This window comes from Lissotriton helveticus, chromosome 9, assembly GCF_964261635.1.
Source record: "Lissotriton helveticus chromosome 9, aLisHel1.1, whole genome shotgun sequence".
Lineage (NCBI taxonomy): Eukaryota > Metazoa > Chordata > Amphibia > Caudata > Salamandridae > Lissotriton > Lissotriton helveticus.
Window position 1 is genome coordinate 1,076,479,232 of NC_136070.1, and position 18,275 is coordinate 1,076,497,506.

Here is an 18,275-nt window from a genome sequence, read left to right on the forward strand (position 1 = left end):
GCAATGGAGCCATTGGCTGCTAGAGCCAGGACAGGAAACTCATACCAAGGACTGGAGGTATCAGGACGAACCTACCATATAGCTTTGTAGGCATATGACTTGTTACTGTTCCTCAGCAACACAGGGAAATATCTTAGTGGTGCCAGTGAATTGCTGCTGGCGCTAGAGTGTGTGGCAGACCTTAAGGTAAACTGGAGGAAATCATGCCTGTTCCCCACCGCGCCGGGATGGGAAAAGCTGCCGACTGTAGACGGTGTAGCATGGGAAAGCATATGCCTCCCATACATGGGGGTCCAAATCTACCATGACTGGGCGGACCTACAAGAAGGCAACATGGGAAAGGCTCTTAGGGGGGTGAAGGCTTGCTATGATTTTGGGGGAACCTTCCCTTATAAGTGACAGGCAGGGTGTCGCTGCTGAAGATAGTGAAGCTCCTGGGGCTATTAAATTTCTTCTGGGTGCTGCCAGTCTGGATCCCGGCGGGGATGTTTGGGCATCTCCGAACAATGGTGACGTCATTCCTGCGGGGAGGCGCAGGGTGGCGCTGCCAACGCTAATGAGACCAAAGATAGCAAGGGGCTTAGCAGCGCCAGACTTTGAGTATTATTACATAGCAGCAGAGTTGTAATGGCTCACAAACTGGATTGTGGGACAGCTGCGGGGATTGCACAAAAGAGGGCCGGAAGTCCAAGTCTGAATCTCCTCTCACTGGTGGTGTTACGACTGCCCATCAGGGAAAGAGATGCCACTACCAAATTAAAAGTGATTCACAAATGCTGGGCTAGAAGCTTACAGAGGTCCAAACTCAAGCACCCGTATGCTCTGGATATTCCATTGTCATTTTGCATGGCACTGACACATAGGGAGGACTGGCGAGGCCTGGAGGCTGGGATGGAGGCAGAGGTGATCACCATCGGAATGCTGTATGAAGAAGGAGTCCTGCTGCCCGTTAATTACTTTAGGGAGAGGTATGATGTGCCAAGGGGAGACTTTCTGTTACACACTGCCTTCACAGCGGCGATACGTAAGCAATGGGGGGAGGATTCTCAGAACCGCCCCTATCAGAGGGGTGCCAATATGTAGTATCCGCAGCTGGGACATATAAAGCGGTCACATGCTTATACAGGCGCCTCAGTCATGCGACCGTCCCTTCCCTTAATGATTTACAACAGAGACGGGAAGAAGACCTGGGGGAACCCATAGACGGTAAAACATGAGGGGACCTTTTAGAAAGTGCAATTAAGATCACTAGAAACACTAGCTTTTTCTTAGTTAATTTATATGTCCTTCATAGAGCATACCTCATGCCAGGGCGCATCAACAGATGTTTTAACACAAGAACAGTGGCCTGCCCCCGTTGTGGAGAGGGGTGTGTGGAGTTTTTCCATATCTTTTGGAGCTGCCCGAAAATAGGGAGATTCTGGAGGGCGATGACCACAATTTTGTCAGAGAAAGAGGTGCACACAGCACCGAGGTACTACCGCTTATACCGGTTACCCCATACCTCTAAAAATAAAATAACAAGTAAATTCTATGACCTGGGTCTCATACTGGCAACAAGCATTTACAATGCAATGGTCTCGGCATTATTAAAGGTAGAGCTATTGGCATTGCTCATGACATATATATATATGTTTTTTAAATCATAAATAAATGGCATAGTCATTTACATTGCCAATAGCTTAATCGTTAAATAAATGGCATTGTCATTAACAATGCCAATAGCTTAATCGCTGGGAAATGCATGACCTATTGCATTTACACCCACACAGAGCCACACACACAAAGCCACCGACACACACATACAGACCCACCCACACAGAGCCGCCCACACAGAGTCATTCACATAGAGCCACCTACACAGAGCCACCCTCACACAGACAGATCCACCCACACATAGAGCCACCTACAAAAAAAAGCTATCCACACATAGAGCGACCCACAAAAAAAGCTATCCACACACACACACACAGAGCCACACACACACACACAGAGACACACACACACACACACACACAGAGCCACACACACACACACAGTGCCACACACAAACAGAGCCACACACACACACAGCGCCACACACACAGAGCCACACACACAGAGCCCCCCCACACACACAGAGCCACACACACACACACACACACAGAGCCACACACACAGAGCCACACACACACACACACAGCGCCACACACACAGCCACACACAAACAGAGCCACACACACAGAGCCACACACACACACACACAGAGCCCCCCACACACAGAGCCCCACACATACACACACTGCTTACTGACTATTTTGAAAATATAACCCTACACAATTAGTTAATGTGTAGAAATTGCTTTTTGGTTACTACATTATGTTATTGCTGTTTGATCGTATGCACTTTGTCAAATTGAACTCTTACTTATTTTAGTCTTACCTTCTTGTATGTGTCAAAAAAAAAAAGATAATTACCAACTATAAGAAATGTAATTACAAAATAGGGAGCAATTAATAACAATTGTTCCTAGTTTTAGATCATGAAACAAAATTAAATTACTTCATTTAAAAACATTGCACTATCCTTTTTTTAAAATAATAAAGAAAAATAGGAGCTATTGTAACAACACATGTAGGTAACCCAAACATTATGAAAATGTAAATGGTACAATGGCATATGTTAGCCAAAGCAACGTCATATATGGATCCCACAGCCATCTACAGTTGTGAACAGCCTTTTTGGAATCCAGTTCTACACTGCTGCCTTTCACATCACTTAGAGCCAGTCCATAGAACTCATCTCAGCTGATTGCTGCCTATAGCACACGTGTCATGTTTTGTATGTCTCCTGCTGAGAGCTGGCAGAGTTAACACCAGATTACAAATCTGGTGTTTGATGATTTGGCGTGGCAATAGTGGGGGGAAAGTTGTTTCTGCTCTGTCGAGTGTCTCTATGAAGAACTAACTTCTCGGCCCTATGGTGCTCTGCAGTAGCTTTCCTTGGGAGCACAGCGCCAAGTTCACCCTTGGCAGGCAGGGAGACGTCCCTCAGCTTTGTGGAGTGACAAAGAGTAAGGACCAGTACAGGGAGTGCTCTCAAAATTAACAACGCTACCCTATTCTTAATTGGGCCAAGGGGCAGTGCGCAGAGGACAAGTGCACCCTAAATCCATGCACTCAGCTACGACCTCCCCGAACCCTCCCCCCGGATGCTCGCGGGGAGCTTTATTGGGGCGCACAGCTTTAAATTAACCACTTAGCGACCTGGGCACGAGCAGCACAGGAACGCTGCCAATCTTCTTAAGGCAAAACTCCTTTACATGGTGACTTTTGGAGCCTCCCTCGCAAAACCCATAGACAAAAGACAAAAAAATGATACATAAAGGAGCCATTTTAACTTGCGTGATCTTGGGAGGGCATGTGAGCTATGTATTCGTATTTCTATGGGATTTGCCAGTAAAGAGTGTTTCCACGTTTATATTGCAAATCATGAAGCAAATAATTTGATGTATGGGCACATAATACCCCAAGTCACACTATGCATTATTAAAATGACAAAACGTGCAAATAAAAATGCTGCAAAACAAACCGACTGCAGTTATAGTGTTCAGATCCGTCGTGTGCAGAGGAACAATAACGCACAATTTACAATCCACCATATGATAAAGGGAAATAAAAAGAATCATACGAAAAATGGGGAAAAACACATACTTCCCCGCCTTGTGCTTTTTGAGAGGTTCAACGTCTGTTCCGTGGTTCAAAATGCAACTGAAAGGACAAGCGCTCCCTCTTTACAAAACTAAAACGAGAAACACCGCAGCGCCCTAGCTTTAATGTCCAGGTACCAATGCGCCTGAAACTGTGGCCGCGTCTTCGTTTTTTCCGCGTTTCCCTAGCTTTAATGTCCAGGTACCAATGCGCCTGAAACTGCGGCCGCGTCTTCGTTTTTTCCACGTTAGTTGTATTATTTTTTTTGTTCCCTCTGACCTGAAAATCGCATTTGCTGTCACTGGTGTCAGAACCTAAAATATGAATTCTTCCTTTAGTGAGCCCCATAATAAATATGCATACACACACACACCAGGGTGCAGTTGTAACATAAACACCTTGTAATGTAAATGCACTTTATAGAGAATGGGTTTTACAGGCTGAGAGTTGTAAGGAGTGTTAGGAAAGGGGTGGAAAGAGGAAAACCGCGGACTCTTAAAATGAAATGTACCCTGACGACAGTAAACTCCCTTCAGTGAACAATAAACGTGTTATGTACGTGTGCGCGGGTCGTCTTACAATTCACCCTTTCAGGGCAGTGTTACACAGCTGGGAAAATGCGAGCGCCTCGGCCGGCGTAGCGCCTCGTACTTATTTTAAACACGGAGCTGCAAGTTTCTGAAATGACTGAAGTGTTTTCGTGTAAGAATAGATGTATACATAATGTACCGCATGTGTAATATTGGATGGCGATTTGATGTTTGCAACCTTATAAACGATCAGACACTATACCTTATTACATCATTCATGTATAATGTGTGCATTATTTACTTTATATGACCAACCCATGCTGAACATACAAAGTCTTTTTCCATTTAGAATAAGGTTTGGATAAAAAATTCATGTGCGGATTTGCTGTGTTGAATACGATAACGTGCTTTATATAGCGCCTTCAATTGTACTTTCCAGCGTACCTAATATAATGGCACTATATTTTATGCCGGCAAGAGGGGGGGTGTGATTCTTTCGAGGCTTCGAAATAACAGATGCTCTGGGTCCGTGGTTAACTCGCTGAGCTTTCGTGCAAGCTCAACTAGCTAAGAGAAAAGAAATGACAGCAGTTCTGCCTATTCCCGTCTGGCTCACTGACAAACTCTTTTAATAGGATTCCAAGATGCCCCAGTGTGTGTTGGCATCTGGCTGCTGCTGGGACGCTCTGTGGCACAATTCACTGGTTTACCCTTTGAATGAGGGCTGTTTCCCAGCTTCCTACACACCTCCCACTCCTGTATGCGTCTCCTCCTTCTGTATTGCAGCAGAGTCCCAGGTCTCCTGAGTGTTTGAAGCCAATCGACGTTTGTCAGCCTGTCATCTCTTCTACACCCCAATCCCTCGCCCATCGACTGTGAACGTCCCCCGCCCCCACCTCCCATTTATTCTATCAGACTATTGACGATCTTGTTCACTTTGTGACCAGGCAATCCAACTTCTCCACCGTGTGTGATCTTGAGCAAGCCTTGACTGGGTTCCACTATTTGCCAGCGCAGCCGGAGTCATATGCAGCGCGAGGGCTCTTTGCACCAGAAGGCCTCTTCCACAACAGTGTCTGCATTCATATTGCACACACTTACACCCAGCTGGTTTACAAACACGACAGCCTTAAATCCGGTTCAACAACTGAGTATTAACAAGACGCACGAAGACTAGCCATTTCTCCTGCTCCCTGCCAGAGGCGGCGGCTGTCAGGGAGCGCGGTCTGCGATCAGTCTGCGGTGCACAACCCCCACCCCCTATCCCCCCCACCCCGAAACTCAACGTCCTCTAGGGAATGAATGCTGGTGTGGCGGGAGCCCGGGTATTGTAATGGAAGGTCAGACCCCCGACGAGCACAGGATGCGAAAGGAAAACAATACTCGTGCAAACTCCAGTTTGAAATGGGATACGTAGACGACTTTGATGTGGCACAAGCAGAGAAGCTCTAGGTTTCTGTGGGAACTGAGGTGAACTGCGCACTCGAGCAATGCAACTGGCGCCAGTCTCCCCAAGGAGCGCTCCACACCACCACGTTTCTCCGAGGCAAAGCAGAAATGCCTCGGAGAAACGCGCCATTTTGCGATTCGGGGGGGTGTTTTTAGCAGTTGAGTGACGGATGACATCACTGATTAAAAACTGCAAAAAACACACCCCCGAATCCGCTCAAGCCGGGGCTAGAACCGAGTGACGCCCCTCTCCTCCAATGGCTGGCCAGCATTTACGAGGCCAGCCAATGGAGAAGAGGGGCAGGTTCAAGCCCCCATACTGGACAACATAAAATCTTCGGCTCCGCCCACTGCTTACAGCATTGCGGACGAGGCCTCGACCTAAAAAGGAACATCACTAGCCACGGGAAGGCGCGAGGAGGCCCTAACACAGACAGTTGGAAGACGGAGTTCATACGATGGGCAGGCCGTGAAGGGGCAGTAAGGTTACAAGAGGCCAGAAGTGAGAAATCACTAGAATCAGCCAGGGCGTGGGTAGCATTGGTGACACTTCGTAAGCAGCCAGAAGCTATCGTAGAGGAGGTTCGGCAGGGGGCCTCACAGGAGACCAAGACTAGAAGCAGCTGGATGTAGCCTCATAGGGTTGGAGGAATAGGGACATTGGGTTTGAGAATGTTGTCCAGGTACCAGGAATTTGGAGGGAGAACAGAGAATAGTGCCACTTGAGTGAATCTCCATTTAATGACACCCGAGCCGGAACTGGGGCACACAGTATAAGACATGCCTATATGCCTGGTGGGAGGGGGCGGGGGGGGGAGTTGTCCTCTGGCATGAAGCAGGCAAAGGCATACTGTAACTTACAGTTCGCTTCCTCTTGGAAGTTGATAATGACGAACGGTTTCTGTTAGTTAAGGAACTGGATGGGAAAAGGGGCACGGAGATTGGAGCGAACCGCAATGATAACTATGTAACAAATGTATATGTACTGCAGTCTGCATGTTGCCAAGAGTAAAGGGCAGTGATTAATTTGAGCCAGTGCTTTCGGGTGCTCAGCACCGGCACTTAATTGGTTTCGGGTGCTCGGCTCCGGCACCTAATTGCCAAAACCATACTTACAACAGTCTACCACACGATGAGGCTGCTCATCTAATTTAGAGATATGCAGAACAGCGGTTGTTTAGGAATATAATATACATTAAAATTGTTAATACCTTCCTCCCCAGCCATTCCTTTAGCTGTGGGGACCTGGAATAATCTGAACTGTCGCATTTACATGCTAGAGAGATGGTTAGTCGTTGTTTTGCCAGCGATGACAAGGTAATGGGTGGTGCAAGCTGCAAATATTAAGTGTCAGAGTCAGAGCGCTGGCAATTAATATTTTACCAATTAAGCACTGGTAAAGGGTAATAAAATCTGTTGTAAAAAAAAAAAAAGTAGGCCCTCTTCCTCCTCATGTAAAGCATCACACTGGAAAATCCATAGACTTCATTCTGCCTACGTGCCTAGGCAATTCCTCAGATTACCTCTCCCCGGACCGAAGGGTACTGCTGCATTGCGGAGAGAGTTTGGGTTTATTTGTAGGTGCTTTCGGCATACACTGGCTGTCTTTTGCATAGAAAATAACAGCTTTAAAAACAAAATATAATTACATTTGAACCAGTAATAGTGTCTTTGTAGATGAAACGACAGAAGTCAATCCACAGCAATAAAATCATATTGATAGGTTGAAGTAACATAGAAAAAATCTTTATTAAAGTTGTCATTCATGGAAGTGTATGAGGAAAGCTCTGTCAGCTTCGGTTCTGAGAGACTTGTCTCTAGTGTCCCACTTTTTGACCAGTCTGTCTAGGGACTGCCTCAGAAACGTTATATTGAATGAAAAAGACACATTTGTAATCATCTTCTAGATGTTCCTTTTCCAAGATGCATCTGATGGTGTCATGTCTGATCTTGTCATAAAATGGGCGTCTTAGAGGAAAGTGGGTGAGGTCCTCGTGTTCTATCGATATGCAGTTTGGTGTTCAATAAATCAATCAATCAATCAATAACATTTGTAGAGCGCGCTACTCACCCGTAGGGGTCTCAAGGCGCTGGGGGAGGAGGGGGGTTGTGCCACTACTGCTCGAAGAGCCAGCTCTTGAGGTGTTTCCTGAAAGTGAGGTGGTCTTGGGTCAGTCGTAAATGGGTGGGGAGGGAGTTCCATGTCATGGCCGGCAGGTAGGAGAATGATCTTCCTCCGGCGGTGGTTCTGCGGATCCGTGGGACGGTGGCAAGAGCGAGGCTGGAGGAGCGGAGTTTGCGTGTTGGAGTGTAGAACGTGAGGCGGTTGTTGAGGTATTCAGGACCAATGTCGTGGAGCGCTTTGTGTGCGTGGGTGAGGAGCCTGAACGTGATCTTTTTTGTGTTGTGGATTAATGACGCTTTTTCGGAGTTCAGTTCATGGGGAGGATTCCCCTTCTGGCTATGGCGAATAGTCTCCTGTCTCTGAAATTTGTAAGGTTTAGCAGGTACGGTTGCATTTGGGGTATATTGTCAAATAGTCATGCGTGCGTGCCTGGGCGAAAGTTCTCGAGGATAACCAATTTTCCGGATGCTCTTAGTGCGTCAAATTGTTTATTTACAGTCAGATTTATTCTTTACATAGACATAGGCCATGAAAGCTGGATTGGTATGGCTGGGCCTATGCAGTTTGCCACTCTTTTTCAACTAATGGCAACTTTTGACATTAGACAAAATTATAGAGTTTAGAGTTATACTCCCCTGAAACTCCCAAAAGGGATACACAGAGAGTCATTGCCATTGTAGAGTAGGCAGAGAAAACAAACACTCTCTGATAAGCTTCTCTTTGTAAATCTGACAGCAAGTACTGTAACCAATTTTTCCACATGGAGTCCTATTGGCAGAGGCAGGATGCCTCTAAGACAGTGTCATAATGACCTGCTCTGCCATTGTTTGCTTCTGGTGATGGGAACCAAGGCCTATTAATGCAGACTATTACGACTGAAGCCTTGAATCTTTAAAAGTGGAGTTAGGTCATATTTAACTGTAAATGTGTTTTTTGACTTGGGGCATGTATGTACAGGCTTTCAATAATAGTCAACTGCCATTTCCATATTCTGTAGGTGAAGGTGCTGGACCTTGCTGCGATGGAATTTCTGGAAGATGATGTCCTTATCATGGCTACCGATGGACTTTGGGATGTGCTTTGCAATGAGGAGGTGGCTCGGATCACCAGGAGCTTTCTGAATGATAATAGAGTAAACCCATCCAGGTAAAGCACCCCCTCGCCCACAGATTGTGATACGGCTAGATGTGCAATTTTTCAGAATTACCTGTGGCACAGTCATTTGTCTGCATTGTCCTGTGAGGCCCTCAACTATTTATCACTCAAGACTAATTCCTCTTTTTTGCTCTGTTTCAAAATTGATAGACTTATGCATTCTACAAAGCTTCACTCTGTCTACTGTTAGAGGCTTTTCACATTTACATAGCTCAGTCATTTTTAAATTCATGCAGATTCTGCGACTCGCTGCTTATCAACGAGTAGGCTTCACTGTGATTTGTCTCTTTCATAAGACTGAACGCTATAATTTTCCATTGACTCATCAGGCTGAGCTCCTGTGTGTGAGTCATTCATTCCCCTGTGTTTGTTCAAAGCTCACCATGTGAGGAGCTAGCTTGTTGAATCATCCTACAGTTCACAGCTCTGCAGTTCATTGTTCCGTGAGTTTTTTTTACTTCATTGTCCATGCATTCCCTGTGTGACATCATATCACATCTCTTATCAGCTTGTGTATTCATCCATGGTTTATCGCAGGATGTGTTTACCTTTGAGTCAGTGCCCTTTGGTTTACTGACAGATGTGTCCCTTTATCAGGTTTGTTTTACGAACTCCTTTGCAACACCTCACCATTTGCATTTCCTTACTACACATCACCTTCCATGCTATTCATTTGGCAATTATTGCAGCTCTTCTAGAGCTCTTCATTTGCACGAATTTCATATCACCTTGAATGCTTAGCTATGATTAGTGGCTCAGCAAACTTCCCCTTTATTTATTCACCTGTAGCAGTCCCCTGATTTCCTCAACTGACATTTCACTTTCACCTTCCATCTGCAGTGTATTGCACTTCCTATGCCGTGCGATCCACCAGTACATGTGCTACCTCACATCCTATTGTGCCATGCTTCTCTATATCCTGTCGTCCAGTGTGCTTCTCTGTCAACATTTGCTTAAGGTGCTCTGCTGGCCTGCACCACTTGTTGAAAGGGCTAGATTCCTTCAATGCAATACATATATTCCAAGGGCCATCACTTGTGATGTGCCAAATAATATGGTGCTGTTCCTCATCTTCTCATCTGAGCTATAGCACCTCGTGTACATAGTTCAAAGTACTCTCATGTGCATCCTCTCTAGATTCCCCTAGAGTACATTAAATCCTGCACTTTGGTATCATCCGTTGTAGCTTAGGCATCTTCCGTTGCTCTCGGCTCTCTTAAGAGAGTCAAACTTTTAAGGAATCTCAATGAGGCATCATCTGTTGATTCCCAAGTGATGCAGGAAGCACTTTATCATCCATCTCCAGTGAACAGACACAAGTGATGAATGTGTGATGGTATTCGGCAAGCCGGAATCACGCTGTGCCTTCACAGTGCCTTCATTAGAACGAATGCGTCTTTAGTACGCATTCGTTCAGGAAGATGGTCTTTCATATATTTACCCACTTGGAAGGTCGGGCATCCCCTGACATGTACAATTAAGGCACTGGATAAGTCCTTATACATCTTATTTACAACAAAAAAATGTGGTACCAGTATGTGCAAAGCATCTGCTTCCATCACACATTTCTCAAACCACAGGAGTAGCACCTTTTCAGCTACATTTCTTCTCAGATAGAAGAAAGGCGTCAAATTATAAGGACATTAATAAGGTGAAATCAATTTGCAGTGTATGCCCTCTCACTCATTCCAAGAGGCTGCTGAAAAGGCAGCCCATAGAGACCAAACGTCACTGGGATAAAAGAGTGAAGGCAACGGAGCTGACCGAGGGTTCAAGAGTTGAATTTCCGCTCTCACCATAACCAAATACTAGAGTGGTTCCTTCTGTGCCTCTAAAAAAATACCACCTAAATTGTTAATCTCTTCATTAGCTTCTGGATTATTAAATCAGCTGCCAAGAAAGCCCTCCCTGTTAACTACCTGCTCTTCAATGACTCCTGTCGGTGGAAGATGTCATTATGGATAAAAACGTGTTCAATGAGAGTTGCGCCCTTTATGATGTCATTGCTAATGATCCATTGGACTTGACTGGTTTCTTTGCTACCATCACAGGACAATGTTAATTAGTAAAAAGTATTAAAACTATTGCAATCAGAACTTCAAGCACAAATTAAGCTATCACAAGCTGTTCTTGTGCTTACAGTAGTGCCCCTCATTGAAAATTACTCAACAATTTTAAGCATGACTCCTAGAGGAGGCTTCTTCAGATAAAGATCCTTCATGATACAGGGAGGTTAGGGACTTAGAGGGTTGTTGCACAGCATAGTGGGGATGAAAATAGAACCATTCCATGACTATTTTGAGAAAGAATAATTTTACAACCCCTATCAGGTATATCAATAACCATTCTACCAGGCAACTCCAAGGCCCTTTGATTAAAGTAATTACTAACTTTATAGACTCAGTAAAAACATGATACAAGACTTCTGTTTTAGATTTTCTGCTGGGCGCCCTCAAGATTCGTATCTAAAACTATGTGAGCAGACCAACAGTTACAGGAAGCTCTCTGCTTGATCATCAAGATGAAGGGAGCTGGAAGCCCCTCCTCTTCATACTAGAGTGGGAGAAACTCTAAAGGTCTCCTGCTGAGGTTCTGAACCTCCTGTCAAACGAACCCATACCAAATGTCTTCCTTACCCGCTGCCCACGGAAAAATCATTACTCACATATTCCTGCATCGGGACAGTTAACCATTTCAGATAGGAAGTCAGGTCGTCTTCCATGTTTAACCATCCATTGCTAATGGTTTTAATGCACAGCCCCCTTATAAAATGTTCTGTTCTTCTTATCTGAGAGCTCAGCAGTGTACTGCCAAGGCTTAGGACCCTTCTATTTAAGCTGGTAAACAAGGAAGACTTGAAATTCTTATCAAAGAAGTCATCTTTATTAACCATTACCTCAACAAGGTGAATCAACAAAATATTGCCCTTCTAGAGAAGATAGCAGTTTGTGAAATTCCTTATCAACAAAGTGGTGTGGAAAACAAATCCCCACTTGATGCTGGAAAAGCTGCCAAACTTTCAGACTTTGATCTTAGTATTCACCTTCTTTCTGAACGTAGGTAATCCTTTATAAAATGCCCTTCATCTACTCCTCTACTGGGTATCATGAGGAGTCAGAAATGTTCTCTGGATGCAATCAATTCCTTCCACAAAGAAGACCAAGTGTTCAATAACACCAGTTGTTCATTTTGTATGGTCCGTGTAACAAAGGATAACCTCTACCTAAAGAGGGCATGACCCATTGAATTTATGTTTGTTTAATTGGTTGCCACAACAAAGCAGAAAGAGCCCTATCCAACAGAGTCAGACCACATTCCACCGGAGGGATTGCAGTGACTGAGGCACTCTTTGGAGCCATCCCTGTGACGGACATGTGCCAAGCAGCAGCATCGATATCAATCATATCATACCTACTTCACACACCAGTTTTTTAAATTAAAATAACTTTATAGCGTTTCTAAACTGGCACAGCACATTATTTTTTTATAGGATTTTTTTACGCAGCACATACAGATCAATATCATTGCACTATTTTACTGCATAGGTATGTATGCATGTAACAACATTACATTCCACTCTTAGTTGTTCCCCATGATCAATCTCTAATATCCATTGTTCCACCAGATTATTCAAATCCCTCTCCAGTCTTGCCCAATTCTAGTTATATGCCTCTACAGTCCACCCATTCTCTATTCCGTGTGAACAAATGTCTGGTTTCATAATGAAATCCGAGACATTCTGGGGAATCTATTTTAACAGCTTCAGTTGTGTAATATACCCCTCGTGCAGTTCGAACTTTAGAATTTTTGTGCCACCCCATATATCCTCCGGGAAAATTGCCTTTTAAAACACTAATCACTCAACAATTTTGAGCATCCAAATGGTCAGCTCACGGTTGCATGAAACCAATTTCGTTAAAAAATATAAGATGTGCAGCAACAAATGATTTAAAAAAGGCATGAATTAATTTTTTTATAAAACAATGAATTGAAAGACCAAAAGGGTTGGAAAGAGGATAAAGGGTTGCTCCAAACAGAACGTGCAAGACGGGTGCTCAAGTGTAGAGAATTGAAAGGAAATTCAGAGGGAAAAAGAATTCCCAAAGGAAATCAAGGGGCATATATTTACAAAACTATATGTAGGACTGATAACAAATGAACAGTCTTCATAACCTGGCCAAACACAATATAATATATATACTTTGTTCACATAATTCACAAAAGATCAAGAGATATATCTCCTGTAATTAGGGGGGGAGAGGGGAGGAACAACAGGGGATTAAAGGTCCAGGTCAGATGGGGGATATGTGTGGACGTTTCGATCCGGCTTGACGGCAAAAGAGGGAAACTTCAACCTCAGCCACGCGGATCTTCCTCAGGACGGGGGACTGGATAAGGGGCAACCCTCAGAAGTCTGCGGGTAAGATTCAAGCCCGGTGTAGCCACCCGCCTCAGTATTGCGGTGTGTCATCCAAAGGTTTCATATTGGTAAATGGTGAGAGTTCCCGCATTGATATTGCGGTGTGTGAGCTGAAGAATAAGTTCAGGGTTCACACGTAATAGGTTCAAGGATTCAATTATGGTCGAGACTGAAGAATCAGTTTGAGACACAGCAACGACTAATTTGCTGGGAGCGTAATAACAACTTCCTCTCTCCAACGTGGTAGCAGCCCAAAAAAGGACCACTGTTTTTTTTATCAATCAACACCCAGGTCCAAGGACTTTGTTTGGGTTACCCCATTGATTATAATGGTGACCCGATATATCCTGTCAATAATTTAGCTTCTCGTGGTTCAATGAGGTGTTTTATATAAGGGGAGAGTGCATGTTGCAGCTGAAGGTACCTAAAGAATGGATGTTTAGATAGGATGTATGCAACACAAAAAGATGATGGACAGAATGCTGAACATTGTCAAACATCCCCCAGTCACAGATCTGGATTTAATCCATTGTTATTTTGCTCGCCATGCCATTCCAGTTTGGACCCAGTCATAGGCAAATAGGCATTGGCCCTGTTCCCCATGGGAACAGTCCAGCCCGAACTGCCAGGCCAGGTCCTCCCTGCACCGGAAAACAAGTATCCTGGGACCGGTTTCGGGGCATCACCCCTCATCAGCCAGGCTAGCTTGAAACCAGTGGTATGGCGAGCACGGGACCCACGTCTGGGCATACCCTTCTCAGGGTGAAATGCAACACAAAAAGATGATGGACAGAATGTTGAACGTTGTCAAGCATTCACCCCAGTCACAGATCTGTGTTTAATCCATCGATATTTTGCTCTCCACGCCGTGCCAGTTCGGACCCAGCCATCCGGAGGTCTGTGGTGTGCCTGGTTTGTGACTCATTGTTAACCCAGCTATTCATAGGACTAGGTAAAGTTCACTGATGGCTAATACTTTGTCAAGCATTGCCTAAAGAGGTGGTATGGTAATGCACGCACATCACTGTTGGCTTTCCATCTAATTACAGTCAAGATCAAAGACCCATGTGGGACAGGCCATACCCTGGAACCTCTTTCATTAGATTGAGCTTGCGTTTTTCCTTCTATCCTTCCTTCCTTCCTCCTCCCTACCTCCCTCCATCCTTTTTTTCGTTTCTTCCTTCCTTTCCTATTCTTCCTCCCTCGCTCCCATTCTCTCTAACTTAGCCATAAGTCAAGACTTTAAATGTATTTATTAAAACCTTTCAACATTATTAGTTTGAAATTGCGATTCTTCTATTAACATGACCAGAGAATCTGGATTTCATTAAAGACACGGAGGCTAACATTATGCACTAATCCTTTAATGCCAACTCACAACAGCCGCTTACATCACAAAGGATCAACAAAGAATCAAATGACATCACGCCATCAATATAAGCCATGAGCAGGAGTAGAGCTGCCTCTTTTAAATGCGAACGAACGATGAGAAATCTAATCAAACTGCAACTTGGTAAAAGGATGCTGAAGAGGTTGAAATCCATGGAAGGAAAGGAAGGAAAAACCTTGGGGATCCATTAGATAGAATTATCTGAAATTAAAAGAAAAACATCAAGAATTTGAACCGTTGACAAATAAGAAGAAAGTTAGAAATAACATTCGATGTAGGCAAACTTTGATTTGAAAATTGAATACACATAAAAAACAGTAAATATTATTAAAGTCTAATTGAACAAAATATCCAAAAATATCCTCCATCCAAGGGAGGGAAGGGGGGGATAATGTTAGCCTCCGTGTCTTTAATGAAATCCAGATTCTCTGGTCATGTTAATAGGAGAATCGCAATTTCATTACAAGACAAGGAGGCTACATTATGCATGTTGGTAGCCCTGAATAACAGCATCAAAAACATTTTCAATAGGTTTGCAGTAATGATGCGCAAATGTAGAGGCATTAGACCAGTCTGCACACTTAAGGATAATATCCAACTTACCACCAGACCAAAAACATTTGCTGGACATAGCACTTCTTAGAGAGTGAGCTTGAAATTTAGAACGGTCAATACCAGCAAAGTTCATAGCAAACTTAACCCACCTAGCAATAGAGAAGGATGAGATAGGTTTAAAGGGTTTGACATAGGAAACAAGAAGTTGATTCGCATCAGGAGGACGAAGGTCTTTCATTCTTGAATCATATTCCTTCATGCAATCAACTACACAAAGTTTTTTGCAGAGATCAAAACGAGGATAAAAAATGAAATCAGACATGGTCTTAGTTCTTCTATAGATTTCAAATTTAACACCAAACATGTCATAACATCTATAAGAGATATCTAGAGCTTTGATGTCGGATACCCTGCGACAAGAAATCAGACATAAGAGAGAAGCAAGTTTAATTGAAAGTCATTTTCTGTTAAGAAGGGAGTTATCAGGCCAGGAGCAAAAAAGGTCAAGTAAAAGTTTGACATCCCAAACAGATTGATATTTAGGCCTAGGTGGCCTTTTAAGCCTGATACTGTTAAGAACTCTACAGATGATAACGTTCTTACCTACCGTCTTACAGTTGACAAGAGAGTGTCCTGCGGAAATTGCAGATCTAAAACAGTTAATAGATCTATAGGAAAGACCACTGTCGAAAAGTTCCACCAGGAAATTCACTATATTGACGATAGGAGCTTCCACGGGATCCAAGTCCCTTTCCAAGCACCAACTAGACCATTTTTTCCAGATGTTATTATATCTGTAGTGTGTTCCCGGTGCGCAAGATTCTCCAAGGAGAGTGAGAGCCAAAGACGAAAGTCCAGACAATTGGTTAGATTGCCTGACACTTTCCAGGCAAGAAGGTTCAGGTTCCCTGAGAGAACCAGGTGGTGATCTTCTCCGTTTGCGTTTAGAAAGAGCCATTGAGTAGCCGGAATCAGGAAGGGAACGTCGCAAGAAAGTTCCAGAGCTGTGGGGAACCATGCTTGAGACGGCCAGAAAGGGGTTATCAGGACTAGGGAGGATTGATCCTGTCTCACTTTCTGTAGAACCCTTTGGATCATCGCAAAGGGGGGAAAGGCGTTGGGGTGGAGAGGAGCCCAAGGTTGAAGGAAAGCGTTGACAGCTAGAGCACCCGGGTCTGGCATCCAGCTGAAGTACTGAGGAAGTTGGAAGGTTAAACGGCTTGTGAAAAGGTCCACATCGAAGGGACCCCAGAAGTGAACCAGGGAATTGAAAAGGAGGTATCGAGTTTCCAATCGCTGAAGTCTAGAAGGAATCTCGAGTTCCAATCCGCTGAGAGATTGGATTTCCCTGGGAGGTATTCTGCCTTCAGAGAGATCTTGTGTTCCAAACAGAACATCCAGAGTTTCTTGGCTAGGTCTGAAAGGTTGGCAGACCTCGTACCACCGAGACGGTTGATATATGAGACTGCAGAGACGTTGTCCATTTTCAGGAGAACGGATCTGCCTTGGAGAGAGTGCCTGAAGCTCATCAAAGCATAGAGACCGGCCGTCAATTCTAGGAAATTTATATGGTGAGATGATTCTGAGGGGGTCTAGACACCACTGGTGTCCTGGTCTAGGAGACGTGCTCCCCAACCGTGAAGGCTGGCGTCTGACTCTAAAAGTCCGGAGTGTCGAACCGAAGATAGCTCTTCCATTCCAAGCATTCAAATTGTCCAGCCACCAAGAAAGTTCCAATCTGGCTTGTTCGTCCAGAAAAACGTGGTCTCCGTACCAAAGTCCGGATATGAGAGCTTTGGCTTACACTCTCTGAAGAGCACGGTAGTTCAGCGGACCAGGGAAAATAGCTTGGATCGAGGAAGAAAGGAGACCGAGAAGTCTGGCTAATTCTCAGAGAGAGAGAGACTGCTGTCTCAGAGCAAATCTGATCTCCTTGTGGATTTTGGCAATTTTCTTTTTGGGGAGTAAGAGGAGACAGTTGGAGGTGTCCACGGTGAAACCTAGGGACTCTAGGGCTTTGCAGGGTGAAAGAATGGATTTTTCCCTGTTTATAATGAATCCGAGATCCTCGATAAGGTTCATGGAGGTTTGCAGATCTTGTAATATCTGTGCATGAGTTTGAGACATGATGAGGATGTCGTCTAAGTAGATAATGAGACGAATACCTCTGGCTCTCAGGATGGAAACGATTGTTCTCATCACCTTGGTGAAACACCAAGGGGCGGATGATAGGCCGAAAGGAAGGGCCTGGAATTGAAAGAGGTGATCGTCCCATATAAATTGGAGAAAGGGTTGATGTTCTATTGCCATGGGTATGGTGAAATAGGCATCTTTTAAATCCAATTTGACCAACCAATCTTCTTGGAGGAGAAGGTCCCTGAGCAGATGGATGCCCTCCATCTTGAAATGACGATAAAAGAGGTATTTGTTTACCTCCCGAAGGTTTATTACCGGACGCCAACCCTTGTCCTTCTTGACTAAGAAGAGGGTGCTTACAAAATTGTTTTGAGACCAAGGTACCGCGATTATAGCGCCCTTCTTCAACATAGAAGAAACCTCTTCTTTGACGATTTCCAGGTGTTCTAAAGGAAGAACCAGAGGTTTTGGAATAACAGATTGATATGGGATCTCTATGAATCTATTTTGAAACCCTGGTCTGTCTCGAGAACCCAGGGGTCTTGTGTCAAGGACTCCCAAACGTGAAAGAAATGTTTGAGCCTGCCCCCGACCTTTGGAGGGGAAGAAGAAAGAGAAGCACTTACTTTGAGTAGTGTTGTTGGAAGCACCGCGGGGGGGGAAGCCTCTTCCACGTGAACCTCTTCCTCTCTGCGGGTAGTATTGTCTGTTGTTGGAGGGGTAGAAGCCTCTACCGGTAGAACCTCTTCCTCTTCCTGATGAGAAGGGCCGGAAATTTCCGCGTCCGGAAGAGCGGCCCCTTCTTCCGGCCTGACCAAAAAGGTTT

The 18,275-nt window shown here is 44.6% G+C and overlaps 1 protein-coding gene across 4 annotated transcripts in view; it reads left to right on the forward strand.

Annotated features, from left to right (window-relative positions):
* Positions 1 to 18,275, forward strand: part of PPM1M (protein phosphatase, Mg2+/Mn2+ dependent 1M) — a 242,076-nt gene that overhangs the window by 216,699 nt on the left and 7,102 nt on the right. For all 4 annotated transcript variants that reach the window (XM_078661457.1, XM_078661456.1, XM_078661458.1 and 1 more), the window contains exon 10: positions 8,791 to 8,939. In XM_078661457.1, the coding sequence (XP_078517583.1) occupies positions 8,791 to 8,939 (149 nt within the window). The remainder of the gene's footprint in view (positions 1 to 8,790; positions 8,940 to 18,275) is intronic.